Source organism: Hypomesus nipponensis, chromosome 19 (assembly GCF_054491055.1).
Source record: "Hypomesus nipponensis isolate SF chromosome 19, ASM5449105v1, whole genome shotgun sequence".
In the NCBI taxonomy this organism is placed as follows: domain Eukaryota; kingdom Metazoa; phylum Chordata; class Actinopteri; order Osmeriformes; family Osmeridae; genus Hypomesus; species Hypomesus nipponensis.
Window position 1 is genome coordinate 897501 of NC_140379.1, and position 20000 is coordinate 917500.

At 49.6% G+C, this 20000-nt stretch overlaps 1 protein-coding gene across 1 annotated transcript in view; it reads left to right on the forward strand.

The window, feature by feature from the left end:
• brsk2b (BR serine/threonine kinase 2b) overlaps positions 1-20000 on the forward strand; it is a 60046-nt gene that overhangs the window by 23723 nt on the left and 16323 nt on the right. Inside the window, 6 exon segments of the mRNA XM_084682204.1 lie at positions 6075-6169; positions 15558-15643; positions 16844-16984; positions 17237-17353; positions 18828-18861; positions 19397-19465. Of these exon segments, the coding sequence (XP_084538330.1) occupies positions 6075-6169; positions 15558-15643; positions 16844-16984; positions 17237-17353; positions 18828-18861; positions 19397-19465 (542 nt within the window).

Sequence of the window (20000 nt, forward strand, 5' to 3'; positions counted from 1 at the left end):
TCTCCATCCAGAGAGAGAGGGGTGGGGGTGGGGGAGGGGTGGAGGGGGGAGAGGGAGGGGGAGGGAAGGCGAGAGAGAGAGAGACAGAGAAAGAGAAAGAGAGAGAGAGACTAAGAATAGCTCAGGCCATCTCAGTCTGTGTGTAGGAATCACCTCTAGCCCCAGGCAAGGTACAGCTGTGTGTTTGTGTGCATGCATGCATGTGTGTGTGTGTTTTATTTCTCTAGGCCTGATCTATTTTCAGAAGGAAGGTAAACCCTCAGATGAGATGATGAAGACTCAAATACCCCCCCCCCCCCACACCCTCCCCCTGTCCCCTCCAGCCTGAGAGATGAGGAGGGAGGGAGGGAGGGATTTAGGGAGGGAGGGAGGGAGGGAGGGAGGGAGGGAGGGAGGGAGGGAGGGAGGGAGGGAGGGAGGGAGGGAGGGAGGGAGGGAGGGATTTAGGGAGGGAGGGAGGGAGGGAGGGAGGGAGGGAGGGAGGGAGGGAGGGAGGGAGGGAGGGAGGGAGGGAGGGAGGGAGGGAGGGGTGCTGGTAAGCTGATCCTTTCTTCGGGTGGGCGCAGTTACTCTGTGTGATATTGATCTGCTCTTCTATACAGCAGTGTGTGTGTGTGTATTTGAGGGACTGTGTGTTATTGATTAACACATCTTTGTGTTCATTCAGTGGCCCAATGTTTTTCTTCTGACTCCTCTCTCTCTCAGTGTGTCTATACCTGTGTGTGTGTGTGTATCTCTGTGTAGGGTGTGTGTGTGTTAATTGCAGAGGTGCGATGAGATAAACACCAGTGCTCATTAGCAGCACAGTCTGACAGGCAAGTCAAGTTCTGCTCAGTGACAATTAATTTGCACAGGAAATGTGGAATAATTTGTTATCTGCAACAGGGTGTGTGTGTGTGTGTGTGTGTGTGTTGGTGGAGAATGGAGGAATAGCTTGTGTTTTCTTCTGTTCTCATGATGAAGAGGCACTGACCCAACATGAAGGTTACACCACCTACCAGGTAACCACACAGGAACACTGGTTACATCAGGTTATATGAACTACCTCAGAAATGACCTAATGAAGACAGGATTAGCTTTTTTGTCTCTGTCTCTCCTTTTCTTACTCTTTCTCTCAAACTCTCTCTCTCCCCCATTCTCCCTCTCTGTCTCCCTCTCTCTCTGTCTCTCACTGTTGATACAATGATGACATGCGGGCAGTCATGTCGCGTCAGCATCAAGGCTAATGGAAATGTAATCAGTTCCTGTTCCAGTGTGGGAGTGCTGGAGATGACTGACACCAGCCATGACTGTCACAGTTACCCACAACTGTTGATAAAGTCTGTTGACCAAAACGTCATCCTTACAGAAGCATGACTCTCAAGGCATTTCATTTGTAATGTTGAAAGTTGAATAGTAATTTATTGGGCGCCTGATAAACGCCACAGAACATTCAGAACAGAATGAAACCTTGCAGGGCCTCGGCTGGAACAGGAGCACAGGTATCTCTGTCCTGTGTGTGTGTGTGTTTCTGTGTGTGTGCTTGGTGTGTGTGTGTGTTTCTGACTGTGTGTGAGTGTGTGTGTGCATGTGAGAGTGTGTGGTTGGTCGGTCTTTGCCTCCTCATCAAGCCTTGGCCCAGCTGTTGGTAGTTCATTAGGAGTATCTGTGTGTGTCTCCCTGACTAATTCATGTGTACATTAGTGAGCAGATGAAAGAGAGAGCTGACTGTCTGCTGGAGATAATGAACAGAGAGGTGCCAAGTCTCCTGCAGCCTGCACACACATGCTAGGCTACGCTAAGCAATGCTAGGTAGGGCCCATTTAGGCTGAATTAGACTAAGCTAAGGTAGGCTAACTAGGCTAAATTAGGCTAAAATAAAATTGATAACATTAGCCTAATCTGGCCTAGTTAATTTGATCCTAATTCAACCTTCATTTGTAGCATTGTCCAGGCTAGCCTAGTTTAGCTTACTTCAGCCTAGCTTGGCCCTTCTGACCCTAAACCAGTCAGCCCCCCTGAGCAGAGCAGAGCTTTAATGAAGACATGGCTTTGCAGGACTGGTGCTTGTCTTCACTGTCAATATGCTTTGTTTTGTCAAATAGTGGCCTGATCTCTCACACTCCTCCTCTCCCCTGCTCTCCCCTCCTCTCCCTCTCTGCCCCTTACCCCTCCCCTCCCCCTTCTCCCTTCCCTTCCCCTCCCTCTCCTCCCCCTCTTACCCCTGCTCTTCCTCCTTCCTCTCCCTTCCTCTACTTCTCTTCCTCTCCCTTCCTCTCCTCCTCCTCTTCCTTCTCCTCTCTTTTTTTCATCTCTTCTCCCCTCTCTCTCTCTCTCTCTGTCTCTCTCTTGCTGTCTCTCTCGCTCTCCTCCCCTCTTCCTTTCTCTCTCTCTCTCTGTCTCTCTCTCTCTCTCCTCCCCTCTTCCTTTCTCTCTCTCTCTCTCTCTCTCTCTCTCTCTCTCTCTCTCTCTCTCTCTCTCTCTCTCTCTCTCTCTCTCTCTCTCTCTCTTGCTGTCTCTCTCTTGCTGTCTCTCTCGGTCTCCTCCCCTCTTCCTTTCTCTCTCTCTCTCTCTCTCTCTCTCTCTCTCTCTCTCTCTCTCTCTCTCTCTCTGTCTCTCTCTCTCTCTCTCTCTCCTCTCTGGTGGGTTCATTAGAGATCTGTTCAGACTCCCAGACGGCTGGCTCTGATATCAAGCCATAGTCATTAAAATGAAGCTGTGGAGGATTGCAACCTCTCTGCATTGTGACCCAGCCCATCCTCCACTTTGGAGTGTGTGTGTGTGTGTTTAAAGCTGGTCAACAGGACTGACTTGAATCCTCTTTATGGGGAGAAAGTGTGTGTGTGATGGTGTGTGTGATAGCATGTGTGTGTGACAGCATGTGTGTGTGATGGTGTGTGTGTGTGTGCGTGATGGTATGTGTATTTGTGCGTGTGTGCATGTATGTGATGGTGTGTGTGTGTTTGCGTGGGTGTGTGATGGTGTGTGTGTGTGTGCACGGGTGTGTGATGGTATGTGTGTGTGTGCGTGTGTGCATGTATGTGATGGTGTGTGTGTGTGTGATGGTGTGTGTGATAGCATGTGTGTGTGACAGCATGTGTGTGTGTGTGTGCATGTATGTGATGGTGTGTGTGTGACAGCATGTGTGTGTGATGGTATGTGTGTGTGTGCGTGGGTGTGTGATGGTGTGTGTGTGTGTGTGTGTGCATGTATGTGATGGTGTGTGTGTGAGTGCGTGTGTGCATGTATGTGATGGTGTGTGATGGTGTGTGTGTGTGTGCGTGTGTGCATGTATGTGATGGTGTGTGATGGTGTGTGTGTGTGTGCGTGTGTGCATGTATGTGATGGTGTGTGTGTGTGTGCGTGGGCGTGTGATGGTGTGTGTGTGTTTGTGTGTTTACACAGTAGGCTGCAGGTTGTCACTTTTCTGCTCCTTCATGAGTCTCTTCTTGTACACCAGAGAAGAAGAGACTGTGTCACACTTTTACACAAGAGAAGAAGCTCTTCTGTTTCTAGAGCTGAATGAAAAGTCCCTGATAGTCCTTCTGCCTGCCTGCCTGCCCCCCTCTCTCTCTCTCTCTCTCTCTCTCTCTGTCTGTCTGCATGTCTCTCACCCCCCCTTCTCTCTTCCTCTCTCTCTGGAGACTTGACCTGTTTTCTTGGCCTTGCATGTCTTCCGCCACTCCCCTCATCCTCATTCTCCAGCAGAGAAGGAGAGGGGGAGGACAGAGAGAGGGGGTGAGAGAGAGAAGGGATGAGAGAGAGAGAGAGAGAGAGAGAGAGAGAGAGAGAGTGAGAGGGGGTGAGAGAGAGAGAGAGAGAGAGAGAGAGAGAGAGAGAGAGAGAGAGGGGATGAGAGAGGAGTATCAGAGGGGGATGAGAGAGGATGTTTATTAATGACTTCTCTAATGAAGGATGGAGTCTCCCCATTGGTTGGGCGGGACATCATGTGACTCTGCCCTAAATAATACCATGGGGGGTACCCCAACCTTGACACACATTACCTGCACACACACACACACACATTACCTGCACACACACACACACACACACATCCGTACACACACACACACACACACACTGGAGAGCAACCTGGACTGTGCTGTGGATATGTAATCCATGTATGAAATCAATGTGTGGGTTCATCTCACTGTGATCAGTCTGGTTATCCTGGAGGAGGAGGGAGGAGGAGGGAATGGGTCCCCAGTGTGTGTGTGTGTGTGTGTGTGTGTGTGTGTGTGTGTGTGTGTGTGTGTGTGTGAAGATGTGTGTGTGAAGATGTGTGTGTATGTGAGACGGCAGGTAATCAATAGCAACCCTCCCAGACACCCTTGGGGCCACTTGATTGGACGCAGCGAGGAGAGATGCCATCACATTGTGACAGTGAGGACATCATAGATCTGGTTAGTGTGTGTGTGTGTGTGTGTGTGTGTGTGAGGGTGAGGGTGACAGTGATGTAGACCTGGTTAGTAGATCGGAGTTCTAACGAGCATGAAACATGAACATGGATCAACTATAGTGATGGGGGAGGGATGGATGTAGGTGTGTATGTGTATAATGTGTGTGTGGAGTCACCTGGAGTCAGGTGGCTGAGCGGTTAGGGAAGGTCCCTGTACTTACTGTAAGTCGCTCTGGATAAGAGCGTCTGCTAAATGACTAAATGTAAATGTAATGTAAATGTGTGAGTGTATACTGTGTGTATATACTGCATATGTTCAGACAGGCCCAGATGTTCCATGTTGCATGTCTGTAGAGACCTCAGCAGGACAATACTCAGCTCTGTACAGCAGCTACACCTGTGTGTGTGTGTGTTTACGGGAATGTTTGAATCCAGAGGCTGATACAGTGAAAGTATGTCACACTCAATCTCCTCCCTCCTCTCTCCATCTCCTCCTCTCTCCATCTCCTCCTCTCTCCATCTCCTCCTCTCTCCATCTCCTCCTCGCTCCCCCTTTCTTCATTTCTCTTCTTCTTCTCCTCTCTCACACACACCACACACACGCCACACACCTCAACACACCTATCTGAAGCAATTGCATCTATATCAAATATTCATTTCCTGATGCAGTGTTTTGGCTCCTAGTGTTGGGCCTCTGTGTATGTGTGTGTGTGTGTGGTGTGTGTGTGGTGTGTGTGTGGTGTGTGTGTGTGTGTGTTCCTCTGACAGCAAGATCAATGTCATGTGGGGAGCAGTTACACGCCTTTAATGACACACATAAAAGAACCCCTCCTGTTCCTAATCTTCGCCCTCTCTTCTCCTTCTCCTCCTCCCCTCTCTCTTCCATCTCCCTCCCCTCCTCCTTTTCCTCCTCCGGGGAAATCACTTTCCAGACTCTGTTCCTATCCTCTGAGAGGACACACTGTGTGTGTGTGCTGGGACAGTGTGGTAATGAAGAGGTGAATATGCGCGGTGGCATTTCCACCAGAACTGGACCTTCTGAACAAAGTGAACCGCTCTCCCGTCGCCTCCCCCCTTGCCTCCCCTCTCGCCTCCCCTCTCGCCTCCCCCTTTGCCTCCCCCCTTGCCTCCCCTCTCGCCTCCCCTCTTGCCTCCCCTCTCTCTATCCCAGGTGGAGATGGAGGCTGGCGATACGCGGCCGTGATGAAATAAAACTTGTCGCATCTTTCATGTTTTGCGTTTATGTACATGTTGACATTTACCCAAGTTGTGGGAGGGAGGGAGGGGGAGGTGAGAGAGGGAGGAGGGAGGTGAGGAGGGAGGGAGGGACAGTCAGAGGGAGGGAGAGGGGGATCACTGGAGGACGGGTCAGTGATGTTCTCCTCTATAGAACCTTCTGGAGCTTGTCTGATTTTACCAACAAGGCTTTGTACTGACGACGCTCAGGAGAGACCAGGAGCTGGTTAGAGAGGAGATAAGGAGAGACCAGGAGCTGGTTAGAGAGGAGATCAGGAGAGACTTCCATCCCTGCCCGTCTGGTTCTCCAGAGGCTGGGGGTCTGGGGTTTGGTCTCTGGTAGTCATGCTGCAGGTTTGAAGGCCCTGTCTACCTGCTCTGTTTCTGATTGGCTGGGTGTGTTTACTCCTTGTTCCTCCCCTGTTTCTGATTGGCTGTATGTGTTTATCCATGTTTGCAGGTCTGGTGAAGCTGGGGGTGCACTGTGTGACGTGCCAGAAGGTCGCCGTCAAGATCGTCAACAGAGAGAAGCTCAGCGAGTCGGTCCTGATGAAGGTACGATGCTGTTACCACGGTGACCCTGGCCCAGCCTCTGGGCTTCACAGGCGTATCGCTCGTCAGGGTGTGTGTGTGTGTGTCTGTGTGTGTCTGTGTGTGTGTGCGTGTGTGTGTGAGAGAGAGAGACCTGCAGTAGAGGACAGCGTGGGAGAACCGTCTCCTGACAGCTTGTTGGTCTGTTCAGCCTCTGTGTGTTCTGAGTCTTCCTGCTCTCGTTCTGTTCATGACCAGCGTACAGCCGTCAGAACACTCACTGCAGCGTAGTCATGGAAACGGAGAATACGGTTGTATCTCTGGGCTCCGCGCGTCCTGGGAGGAAGTGAATAGACGTTCTGATGGAACATAATTACCTTCACGTATTCCCTATCCCAGGAAATCTTACGCACATACACACTCACACACGCCTCATTATGCATATTCCCTATCCCAGGAAAACAAACTGAAAATATCTAATTTTGATTTAATTGGTCAGTTGATCGAATTCTAAAGGTTGTAGGATTGTGTGTGTTGTTGCTATGTGCGTGTGTGTATACTGTCCACCTGCAGGCCCAGCATGGCTGGGACTAATGCTTCTGATGAAGAACTCCCTGGAATGTGTGTGTGTGTGTGTGTGTGAGAGAGAGAGAGAGAGAGAGAGAGAGGCAGGATGTGTGTGTGTAAATGTTACCCAAGTGCACCTGCTGGGTAGTGAGGTTCTGTTTTTCTGATGACAAAGCTTTTGTCTCTCTCTTTCTCTCTTTCTCTCTCTCAAACCCTTTTTCTCTGACTAACGTGTCGGTGCGTTGTCAGGTGATTGGGTAGTTGCTCCCTGATAAATGAATGCAGTTCTGCTAAAAACTCCTCTTTCTTTAATGGCAGATATATGTGTGTGTGTGTGTTTGTGTGGGGGGGGCATAACTCACCCATCAGGACGGGGGCTGGGGCTAAAGTTTTGAACCTTCAGTTCAACTGCAGCCTTTGTTGTTCTAGGTTGGCAGCAATGCATATAAGAGTGTGTGTGTGTATGTGTCCATTTGTGTGTGTGTCTCCTTGGTAACAGTGAATATCCTCCCAACGGCACAGCACAGGAGGAGGGCATGTTTAAAACATGTTACTGGTATCTCTCTCTCTCTCTCACTCTCTCTCTCTCTCTCTCTCTCTCTCTCTCTCTCTCTCTCTCTCTCTCTCTCTCTCTCACTCTCTCTCTCTCTCACTCTCTCTCTCTCTCTCTCTCTCTCTCTCTCTCTCTCTACCTCTCACTCAGTCAGTCTTTCTGTCTCCCAATCTCTCTACCTCCCTCCATCTCTTTCTCTGTCACTCCCCCCCTCTCTATCTCCCAATCGCTCTCACTCTCTCTCTCTCCCTGTCTTTTCATCTTTTGACATTTAAGAAAATGTCTCATGCTCATTGTTAGTTTACTGCACTGTGTCCATGGGCTGGGAGTGTGTGAGGCAGGGTGTGTGTGGATGTGTGTGTGTGTGTGGAACAGGCCTCCCAGCCTCCAGTCAGAACAGTTCTCCTGAGATGTAACATTTACATGTCAGTGTCTCATCCTCGATCTGACTGGAGGACAGCTTCGTGTAGGAGACACGAGTATGCAGCTAGCCCCCTCCCCCCTATTCAATCTCTCTCTCTCTCTCTGCATATCTTAATCTCTACCTCACTCCATCTCTCTCTCTCTCTCCTCTGGATTCATATGGTCCTGCCATTGTCTTTACGTCAGTCTCAAGGGAGTGTGTATTTTTTTAACCTTTTGAAATCCTTTTTTCGAAAACCATTTAGCAAAAAATGACGAAAAAAAAAACAGTTGAAGGACAACAGAGAACGTTAACCAGAGTAGAGTAAAGCAGAGAACGTTAACCAGAGTAGAGTGAAGCAGAGAACGTTAACCAGAGTAGAGTAAAGCAGAGAACGTTAACCAGAGTAGAGTAAAGCAGAGAACGTTAACCAGAGTAGAGTAAAGCAGAGAACGTTAACCAGAGTAGAGTGAAGCAGAGAACGTTAACCAGAGTAGAGTAAAGCAGAGAACGTTAACCAGAGTAGAGTGAAGCAGAGAACGTTAACCAGAGTAGAGTAAAGCAGAGAACGTTAACCAGAGTAGAGTAAAGCAGAGAACGTTAACCAGAGTAGAGTAAAGCAGAGAACGTTAACCAGAGTAGAGTAAAGCAGAGAACGTTAACCAGAGTAGAGTAAAGCAGAGAACGTTAACCAGAGTAGAGTGAAGCAGAGAACGTTAACCAGTGTAGCGTGGTTTGCTCGTTTAAGATTAGTAATACTTAATTTCTAATAAAGTATAGTAGTTCTTGGGGCACCACCTCTGATTCGTGAAAGGGACAGAGGAAACCTTGTTTAATAGTATCGAATAATAGCACTCGTAATAATCAGTCTAATCTTAAGTAGTAAATTCTATGAAAGTAGAGCAGATCATATAACGTGAGAGATAAGCGAGTATTATACACAATGATTTATTTAAGAGAATGTAATTATAGTGAACACATACCAGACAAGTTATGGGTTAGTTGGGCTAAAGCAGTACAGTAGGCCTAAATTCTAATGAGAGCGCGCTACACAATGGTTGCGTAGAGCGCGTGTGGAGGGGAGGGGAGAAGTTGAGGAAGAGGTAGAGATAGGAAGAGGCTTTTATAGTAACAATGGACGATCAATGGAAACTGACCTAACGATGATTAAGTCAAATCATTTGTAGAATACAATCAAACATCAACAATTCAATCACAACATGCCAATATGTCACAAGTAAGAAATATTGCAAATCGCAGTTACTTTTGTCGGTTTGAAGAACGGAGTCAAATGGTTCGTTATGTCCAACGAACAGAATCGGAATCTCTCGTCAAAGTTCCGGGCGCTCAGTGAAGGTGCAGGTTAAGAGGAATAGGTAAGAGAGTGACGCGTTCACCCACAAGTTTATCCTACGAACAAGCAGGGGTGATTGTACGTTTGGGGGTTAAATACCCCAAAGAACAGGGGGTCATCCCTGTGAAGGTGACCTCTCTCATTGGTCAGTTACTTCCACCTGGGCGTTGTCCTGGGACCTGCCCAGAGGTGTGAAGTGGCTGATAGTTTTGAGTTCCATTATCTCAAATGTCCATGGAATGCTCAAACTTCAGAATATAACAATACAACGTTCATAACTGGTTTTGTTAGTATGATACAATTATTTTGATACCAAGATTGACTGATTTAACTATACCTGAAGGGAAGTTATAATCAAACATCAATTAACAACGTTCTAGGTAAATGAGACAAACACATTCTAACACATCGACTACTGTCCTTGAATTAGTGTCCATGAGCCATGTAGTCCTTTAGAAAATGTTTGTAAGTCCACACAAGTAAGTTCCTTCAAGTAATTCCTTTTGTTCTGACAATGTGAGACCATGGTCTCTGTTCCTGACCCCATGCTGGGTCAGGAATTTGAAGCTCCTACTCTGGGAGATAAGGACAAAAGGGGAAGGACCCTTCCCTTGTCGGGGGTAGGGGAAGGTGTGGATGGTACCATGCTTTGTCTGTGGACTCTCTGCTACACCAGAGTAGAGTAAAGCAGAGAACGTTAACCAGAGTAGAGTGAAGCAGAGAACGTTAACCAGAGTAGAGTAAAGCAGAGAACGTTAACCAGAGTAGAGTGAAGCAGAGAACGTTAACCAGAGTAGAGTAAAGCAGAGAACGTTAACCAGAGTAGAGTAAAGCAGAGAACGTTAACCAGAGTAGAGTGAAGCAGAGAACGTTAACCAGAGTAGAGTAAAGCAGAGAACGTTAACCAGAGTAGAGTGAAGCAGAGAACGTTAACCAGAGTAGAGTAAAGCAGAGAACGTTAACCAGAGTAGAGTGAAGCAGAGAACGTTAACCAGAGTAGAGTAAAGCAGAGAACGTTAACCAGAGTAGAGTAAAGCAGAGAACGTTAACCAGAGTAGAGTAAAGCAGAGTACGTTAACCAGAGTAGAGTGAAGCAGAGAACGTTAACCAGAGTAGAGTAAAGCAGAGAACATTAAACAGAGTAGAGTAAAGCAGAGGACGATTAAGTACAATAGAGTACAGTATAGCCCTCATCAATTACTCATCAATGATGCAAACCTGTTTTTGCAAAATATTTTTTTCAACCTTTCTAAAACTTTATTTAAATTATATATTTTTTAAGCCTTTCTGAACTTTTTTCACACAGTGAAAGGAGAGCACGCTAACAGAGGCTCGTGGAGGCCAACTCGAGACAGCTTTCGGCATAGTGGGACAATCTCAGCGTAAGATATACAAGGAGTTGCGTGAGAGCATGTGAACTCGTTGAAATGCGCGAGAACCCTGAATTGCGTCTAACTACCACCAGTTTCAGTAGCAACTGGCTCCATTACCAGTTCTACCACTAGCTAGCTAGCTAGCGCCGGGTGCTAACGCTAGGCGCTCTTGCACTATGCATTAGCAGACTCATGCTTGACTTGTCTGCATTTTCTCTTTAACGACTGGCTGGCTGAGTTAATGGTGTCGATACATGGTTAATAGTGTTGATTCTGCTGAGCGCCTCTTATTTGGTTTGCGCTGGCGTGTGTGTTGCATGTGTTTGGACTGTTCATGATGTGTCTGTTGGTGGTAGTGTGTGTCTTCCTGTGCATGACTTGCAAACATATTTCCCACCCGAGACAGACAGACAGACAGACAGACAGACAGACAGACAGACAGACAGACAGACAGACAGACAGACAGAGAGAGAGAGAGAGAGAGAGAGAGAGAGAGAGATAGAGAGAGAGAGAGAGAGAGAGAGAGAGAGAGAGAGAGAGAGAGATTGAATGCGGAACAGGGGGGAGGGAGAGAGGGACTTGCCCTGATCTGAAAGCAACCATTCCCATATAAATCTGTGTAATTAATTAAGAAAGCCGACACGCACTGTCACATTCGTTCGAGGAGGAGGAGGAAGGGAGAGGAGGAATAAGGGGGAGGAGGAGGAAGGGAGAGGAGGAATAAGGGGGAGGAGGAGGAAGGGAGAGGAGGAATAAGGGGGAGGAGGAGGAAGGGAGAGGAGAAATAAGGGGGAGGAAGGGAGAGGAGGAATAAGGGGGAGGAAGGGAGAGGAGGAATAGGGGCGAGTAGGAGGGGGGGGGGGGGGAAGGGAGAGGAGGAAGAGGAAGGGAGAGGAGGAATAGGGGGGAGGAGGAGGAGGGGGGGAGGAAGGGAGAGGAGGAATAAGGGGGAGGAGGAGGAGGAAGGGAGAGGAGGAATAAGGGGGAGGAGGAGGAAGGGAGAGGAGGAATAAGGGGGAGGAAGGGAGAGGAGGAATAGGGGCGAGTAGGAGGGGGGGGGAGGGGGGGAGGAAGGGAGAGGAGGAAGAGGAAGGGAGAGGAGGAATAGGGGGGAGGAGGAGGAGGGGGGGAGGAAGGGAGAGGAGGAATAAGGGGGAGGAGGAGAAAGAAGGGAGAGGAGGAATAGGGGGGAGTAGGAGGAGGGGGGGAGGAAGGGAGAGGAGGAGGAGGAAGGGAGAGGAGGAATAGGGGGAAGGAGGAGGAATAAGGGGGAGGAGGAGGAGGAAGGGAGAGGAGGAATAGGGGGGGGAGGAAGGGAGAGGAGGAGGAGGAAGGGAGAGGAGGAATAGGGGGGAGGAGGAGGAGGGGGGGAGGAAGGGAGAGGAGGAATAAGGGGGAGGAGGAGGAGGAAGGGAGAGGAGGAATAGGGGGGAGTAGGAGGAGGGGGGGAGGAAGGGAGAGGAGGAATAGGGGGGAGTAGGAGGAGGGGGGGAGGGGGGAGGAAGGGAGAGGAGGAATAAGGGGGAGGAGGAGGAAGGGAGAGGAGGAATAGGGGGGAGTAGAAGGAGGGGGGGGGAAGGGAGAGGAGGAGGAGGAAGGGAGAGGAGGAATAGGGGGGAGGAGGAGGAGGGGGAGGAAGGGGGAGGAGGAGGAGGAAGGGAGAGGAGGAATAGGGGGAGGAGGAGGAGGGGGGAGGAGGAGGGGAGAGGAAGGGAGAGGAGGAAGAGGAGGAAATGAGAGGGGGAGGAGGAGGAGGAAGGGAGAGGAGGAATAGGGGGGAGGAGGAGGAGGAGGGAGGAGAAGGGGGAGGAAGGGAGAGGAGGAGGAGGAAAGGAGAGGGGGAGGAGGAAGGGAGAGGAAGAATAGGGGGAGGAGGGGGAAGGGAGAGGAGGAATAGGGGGAGGAGGAGGAGAGGAGGAGGAGGTTGATTATTGACATGGGTCAGCAGGCTGGAGGAAGGCCTGACTTCCACAGCCTGGGAGAGAGAGGAGAGTGTGTGTGTGTGTGTGTGTGTGTGTGTGTGTGTAATCTCAAACTCAAGCCTCATGTAATTATCCAGTCATGGACAGTGTGTGTGTCAGAAGTGAGGGAGGTGTTTGATTGGGTGATGCAGTCATTTGGTTGGTCTATTATGCGTGAGAGAGTGAGAGAGTAGGGGGGCGTGGGGACGAGGAGATGGGCACTGGTGTGAACAGAACTCAATACTGGAGAGATTTTCTACCATCAATCCCTCCTCCACTGCCTGGAACAACGGATCAGAGAGAGAGAGAGAGGGAGAGGGAGAGGGAGAGGGAGAGAGAGAGAGAGAGAGAGAGAGAGAGAGAGAGAGAGAGAGAGAGAGAGAGAGAGGGAGGGGGAAGGAGGGAGGGAGGCTTTACAAATCCATGAACACATGTGAGACTGATTAACTCCAACAGTAGGAAGAGCTCAGACTGTTGAGCATGTGACTTGTACAGTTTGTGTGTGTGCATGCACTTTTTCATGCCCATCCCAGGTACCCTGGCTGTGTGTGTTTCTGCCTCTGTGTCTCTAATGAACCTTGTACGCTGTAATAGCAAGCCCTTCATACACAACTTCTGAATTATGCGTGAGAACCAACACACTGCATATACACAGTGACTAACAAATTACTGTTGATAGCAGTGTTGGAAAACGATTAAAATATTTAATCGCGATTAATCGCATTAATGTCATAGTTAACTCGCGATTAATCGCAATAAATTTTTATCTAGGCTATTCTAAATGTCTAAATTTCTTTTGGACCCATACTTTTTTCTAATTTTAATGCTTTTATCAACATGGAAAAGTGGTTTGGATTGCTTCGTGCAAATGTTTTTTTTAAATTGAAAACAACATTGCAATTGCCTGGCTTTGACGAGGGGGCGGAGAATTCGCATCAGCTGTGTGCTTGGCCATCAAGTGGTATTTCAGACTGGACGTGCTGCGATGATAGCTCAGTTCACAACGACAAAACACACAGATCACTTTGGTCTTGTCAATGGAACCATTTGGCAACTTTTCAAATTAAACTTTCAATTCAGAATTTTATTGGCATCCATTTCGGCGTCTCGGGCTCGCAATCCACTCAAAACGTGTTGCTGATAGTAATGAAGACTGATGGAGTCCCTCAGAGGGGCTTGATTCTGCCGGGCAGGGCCAGGCCAGGTGAAGGTTGATTTAATTGACAAAGTTTGGATGTCTGGATGGAGGTTTTAATGTTAAGTGTAAAGAGGATTGCCTGAAATAATCGATGCTTCTATACCTTTGAGTGTATATTGTGTATAGGAAACATTCGAACCTTTTATATTTTCTTTGGTAGCTACCCAAAACCTGGAGATTCCTGAAACTACAGAAAGTCTTGTCCCTCATCCTCTGCCCTCTCCTCGTCCTCTCCTCGTCCTCTGCCCTCGCCTCATCCTCTCCTCGTCCTCGCCTCATCCTCTCCTCGTCCTCTCCTCATCCTCTCCTCATCCTCTGCCCTCTCCTCGTCCTCTGCCCTCTCCTCGTCCTCTCCTCGTCCTCTCCTCGTCCTCTCCTCATCCTCTCCTCTGCCCTCTCCTCGTCCTCTCCTCTGCCCTCTCCTCGTCCTCTCCTCGTCCTCTCCTCGTCCTCTCTTCGTCCTCTCCTCGTCCTCTCCTCGTCCTCTTCTCGTCCTCTCCTCGTCCTCTCCTCGTCCTCTTCTCGTCCTCTCCTCGTCCTCTCCTCGTCCTTTCCTCGTCCTCTCCTCGTCCTCTCCTCGTCCTCTCCTCGTCCTCTCCTCTGCCCTCTCCTCGTCCTCTCCTCTGCCCTCTCCTCGTCCTCTCCTCTGCCCTCTCTTCGTCCTCTCCTCGTCCTCTCCTCGTCCTCTCCTCGTCCTCTCCTCGTCCTCTTCTCGTCCTCTCTTCGTCCTCTCCTCGTCCTCTCCTCGTCCTTCTCACCCCTCTACCATCCATGGAGAACAGACTAGGGCCTGCTATCTAGGCTCACTAGCTCTGTGTTGTCCCAGTCTCCGACAGTGTCTCCGACAGCGCGTGGACGACCCCCTACATAGACCGCACTGACAGAGGTTCAGATTGATTACGGTTCCACCCCACTGACTCCGATGATGTCCTCCGCCGACCGGCGTCGGCCGCACCTCCGTGCCTCTATGACAAAAAACAAATACCGTTTATTAAAGACAGAGACGGAGGAGGACTTGCAGTTTCCTGGCTTTATTATCCAACCCATCCTGGTCTAACAGCGTGGCTGGGGGGGTTGTTAGCTCTGCTAGCGGCACAGTAGCAGGACGGACGGTTCAATCCTTCATGTTTTTCACTGAGTTGGCGTTCTCCGGGTAGAAGCGGCTTCAGCGACTCAGCAGTCTGTGGTCCAGCGGTCTTTACCGGGCTAGACACCACACCGGGCCTGTGCGAGGGCAGACGGACGATAGCGTTCCGTTGCTCTGCTCTCTACCGCTCATAAACGATTTATGAACCATCAACGTGTTCTGCGACTCACAAACTCTCTACGTAACGCATAGGAATCAATAAACAGAGTCAAGCATTTGTTTTTTAGTCCTGTCAGCATTTATTGAAATACGCTGTCTGTAACCATTAGACACACAGTACATACTCTTGACATTTGATACAGTCTAATTTATACGATATCCTTCCATTCTACCCACAACCCTCCCTCCCCGTGGACGTTTGAGACACGCGCTGTGGTTTTGACGTGCAGAGATTTTATTGAGTAAGACTGGTGACATGCATACCTGCTGCGGGTTGTCGCGGGGGTGACAACTAGCAGCCATGACGGCGCGCCGCGGGCTGGTGACAGACAGATGGCAGCGCAAACTACTGGACTCGCGCTCTTTGCTTTACCGGTGGTCTCTCCCAGGGACCTTGTTATTTTAATGTACATAATAATAATAATAATGATAATAAAGTATTAATTGATCTTTAATCAAAAGTCTGTGTGTGTGTGTGGGGGGGGTGATCAGAACTTGTGACCTCTGGAGCTGTATTGATTATACCATCAATTACCTGTGGTCGTTGTTGTGTGAGAATGTGATGCTGTAGGCTGGCATGTCTGACAGATGGTTGGTTGAATGTTCTTTATTCTTGCTCACAAAACCTTTATGGGGGGAAAATTGTATGATTGTTGGCCAAAAATACCCAACTCTCTCTCTGTCTATCTTTCCACAGGTGGAGCGCGAGATAGCCATACTGAAGCTAATAGAACACCCCCACGTTCTGAAGTTACATGACGTCTACGAAAATAAGAAATATCTGTGAGTATAATTTTTCATAAATGGTTTTGCTGTTCGCCGGTGGGCCTTGGGCGCGCGGTAATGAGAACAGCCAGATGCTTACACCCGCGTTCATAAACAGCATCTCAAACTGCACCACAGGCTATTTTATAAATGCAATATGATTACTGTGCTGATAACCACCGGGACAGCTGATGTAGAGCACCAACATTTGATCTCGTCCACATGCAGCATCGTGTGGTTAGATTGGTATACAAACTGTCCGAAGCAGCGTTTGAAATAAATCAAGGGTTAATGTTCAATTCCATAACTCCTCGTTCCCCGCTGTTGTACAAATATGATGTTTAAAATCACAAAATACAAAATAAAAGTTTAAAATCACTTGGATAAACTCCCCTTCCCTGTGGCCATTTTCTCACCGGCAGTTTATTCAGTATGTAGCCTGATGTTTCACCGGGCTCACCCGGATAGCTCCGTCTGCATGTTTAATGTATGGAGCCATATTTTATCGTATGAATTAATCTGACTGGTGTCACCTGCTCTGCTGGCTTAACTCACTGTTCAATAATTGATCAAGTCGCCTCCGCTGAGTGGAACGGGAATTGGTTTTCCTAAAAATCCCAATGACACAGATGGATTGCGGACATGGGAATCAGAGTGTCTGCTTCCGGAAGTCCTACACACACAAATCATGTTTGAATGTGTTGCTAATTTAAACAGTGTTGGCAGGTGAACGGTCGAGCAAACCTCTTAATCTGCTAATAAATCAAGGAGGGGAGATGGTGAGGGAGGGAGGGGGTGTGGGAGGGAGGGAGGAAGGGTGGGTGGGTGAAGGGGAGTTTATTGTACAGGCAGCGAGTCGGGACAAACCCTGACCCCATGGTTCCCCCACTATACGTGTTTGGGAGGTTTCCATGCTGCCTGTAGGATACTCCAGCCAGGGCTCACCACACATGCACATGTGGTGGTGGTGAGGCGAGGTTAAGGTGAAGGTGAGATGAAGGGTTAAGATGGTTAAGATAAGAACTTTATTGCCCATAACATTTACATAACATTAAAATGTGCCTTTGTCATTCTGGCAAAGTGTAGGACAAACAATAAAGAACACCTAAAATTCATAAGTTGAGTCGTGGTGAGTCGTGGGATTGTGGGGAGTTGCGGGGAGTCGTGGGGAGTCGCGGGTTTCGTGGTGTGGTGAGTGATGGCCTAGGTCTCCTGCAGGTACCTGGTGCTGGAGCACGTCTCAGGGGGAGAGCTGTTCGACTACCTGGTGAAGAAGGGACGCCTCACCCCCAAGGAGGCCCGGAAGTTCTTCAGACAGATCATCTCTGCTCTCGACTTCTGCCACAGCCACTCCATCTGGTGAGTCCCTCCTACTAGGGGTGTGGAGGTCTCTGTCTCCCCCTCTGTCGCCCCCTCTGTCTCCCCCTCTGTGTCCCCCTCTGTCTCCCCCACACTGGGGAGAAAACACTGTCCCTCTCCCAAGCACCTCTCATGATCTCTCCACCCCCCTGTGTGACCCTAACCCCTGTGTGACCCTAACCCCTGTGTGACCCTAACCCTAACCCCTGTGTGACCCTAACCCCTGTGTGACCCTAACCCTAACCTTTGCAGCCACAGAGACCTGAAGCCAGAGAACCTGCTGCTGGATGAGAAGAGCAACATCAGGATAGCAGACTTTGGCATGGCCTCCCTGCAGGTGGGAGACAGTCTGCTGGAGACCAGCTGTGGGTGAGTCTCTCACACACACACACACACACATGCACACATGCACACACACACACACACATGTACATATAAGCTAAGATTGTGTGTGGTGAAGAGAAGTCTGCAGACTGAGTATGTTCTGAGGCTAACTCTGTGTGTCACCAAGAAAACACAGCAGAGCAGAGCAGGACGTTAGCCACGTATGCTAACAAGCTAACTGAGGCGAGCTCTGCTCGGCCCTGACAACATGACCCCAGTTCAAGCTGAAGGCACAGTGACTCAACAGAGATAAACAACAAAAGAGCCTTTTTCCCTTGAGTGGGGCTGCCTCAGCCTCAGACCCTATCTCGGCCTCTGCCTTTGCCCCTGCCCCTGCCTGTCAGTCTGGCTTCAAAGCGTCGGTTCAGAGAGGCGTGGGCCGGGACGCTGCCCCCTGCTGTGGCTCCTGAGCCATCAGAGTCGGTCTGGGCACACGGCCATCTCCTCCCTCTGCCCAGCCGTTGTCATGGTGATTCATATGGAGGACAGGGTGTCCACATGGGGCAACGTGGAACAGGAAGTGGCTGTTTGTTCTGACAAGGTCAAAGGTCACAAGCGAAACATGTGGGAGCGTGTGTGTGTGAATATGTGTGTCTCTGCGTGTGAACGTGTGCGTGTGAGCGCTTGTGTGTGTGTGTGTGTGTGGGAGCGTGTGTGAGGACAGAACATTGTGAGGATCTCCTCTGGATATGACAGCTTTTCATCCACAAGACGAGGAAAAACAACAAATTGATCCTTCAGTCTGACGCGACACGTCCGCTGATAAAAGATCTGAAATATGGTTAGAGATGGTTAGAGACTTCATCTGTCACCTCCCTCTGGAAGAGGAATCCTACCTGGGTGGTTAATGAACTTGTGGCGCGTTTCCACTTGGCTGTTTGACTGGTGCAAATGGCTGTCAGCATAATTGAAAACAGCAAGGATGTGTTGGTGCGTGAAGCAACGTTCGGTCAGACAGGAAACCAGAAGATCTGAACTTCAAGAACACCCAAACCTCTCATCTCCAGAAAGACTTCTCGAGGTGGGAAGAGCCTGCGTGTTTAGAAACCCTTTAAACCACAGATCATCATCTTGTTGTTAGCAGAAACCATGTTTGTAGCCCTCTGGTAGAGCCACGTCTGAGGTCTGGAAGGGGCTGAGATTCCAGGACAGCTCAGCAGGCTGGTCTCATCTGGGTCTGGTTCATTCATAAGCTCCAGGGGGGGTCTTTGTAGAGGCAGAGCTACAAAGAAAATCCAGTTTTGCTTTCAGGACAGAAAGAGCCTGGTTAGGTAACAGCACACCAGCTACAGCACTTTACTGTCGGACGTCATACTCCTCCGGCACAGTCCTAGTGTGTGTGGATAATAAGTGTGTGTGTAGCAGTGTGTGTACAGTATAAGTGTCTATTATAAGTGTGTGTAGCAGTGTTTGTACATTATAAGTGTGTATTATAAGTGTGTGTATCTTCTCTCCTTAGATCTCCACACTACGCCTGCCCAGAGGTCATCAGAGTAAGTGTTTACGGTTTCCTCTCTTTTTCTCTCTCGGTCTCTGTCTCTCTCTGTCTCTCCCTCTCTCCCTCTCTTTCTGTCTCTCCCTCTCTCTCTTTCTGTCTCTCCCTCTCTCTGTCTCTCCCTCTCTCTGTCTCTCTCTCTCTCCTCCTCTTCCCATCTATCCCTCTCCCCTCTCTCTCTCTAATGGCACCTCTAACCATCTCTGAGTGCTCCTGCTGTTCTCTACAGAGACTCTGGTTCCAGCATGTCCCTTGGGTCAGGGTTCCCAGACACGTACTATGGCTGTGTGTGCGTGTGTGTGTGTGTGTGTGTGCGTGTGTGTGTGTGCGTGTGTGCGTGTGTGTGTGCCAGCGGTTCAGCAGTAGGTGGTGTGGACAGGTTCCCTCACCTTGACCTCGTGTCATTAACTGCTGTTTCTCTCGCCCTCTCTCTTTCCCTCCTTTTTCTCTCTCCCTCCCTTTCTCTATGTCCCTCTCTCTCTCTCTATGTCCCTCTCTCTCTTTCTGTCTGTCTCCCTCTCCCCCCCCCTCAGGGAGAGAAGTATGATGGGAGGAAAGCCGATGCCTGGAGCTGTGGGGTGATCCTGTTTGCTCTTCTGGTGGTGAGTGACAACTTCCGTTGCCCTGGTAACAACCCCAAAGGTTGCCAAATCTTCTCCAGACCCTCTGGTCTAGCCTGGTATGGGTCTAAGTCTGGTCTGGTTCTAAGTCTGGTCTGGTTCTAAGTCTGGTCTAGCCTGGTCTAGGTCTGGGTTAGCCTGGTCTGGGTCTACGTCTAGCCTGGTCTGGTCTAGGTCTTGATCTGTGTCTGGTCTAACCTGGTCTGGGTAGCCTGGTCTGGGTCTGGTGCAAGTGTGTGTGTGTGTCTGTGTGTGTGTGTGTGTCATGTTTACTCTCCTGTGTTGACGCATGGCTGTGTGATTAAGATGCAGGGCAGGACAGAGTCATCTGTAAGGATGAGTCTGTCTGTGCCGTCCTCTTGTGTCATCGGCCATCTGTCTGCGACAGACACACAGCACAGCATCTCTACACTCCAGGAACGAGAATTCCCTGTTTCTCTCACCAAACAAACCAAGGTTGTCACATTAAAGGCTGTATGTCCAGGAGAACCCTGTATGTCCAGGAGAACCCTGTATG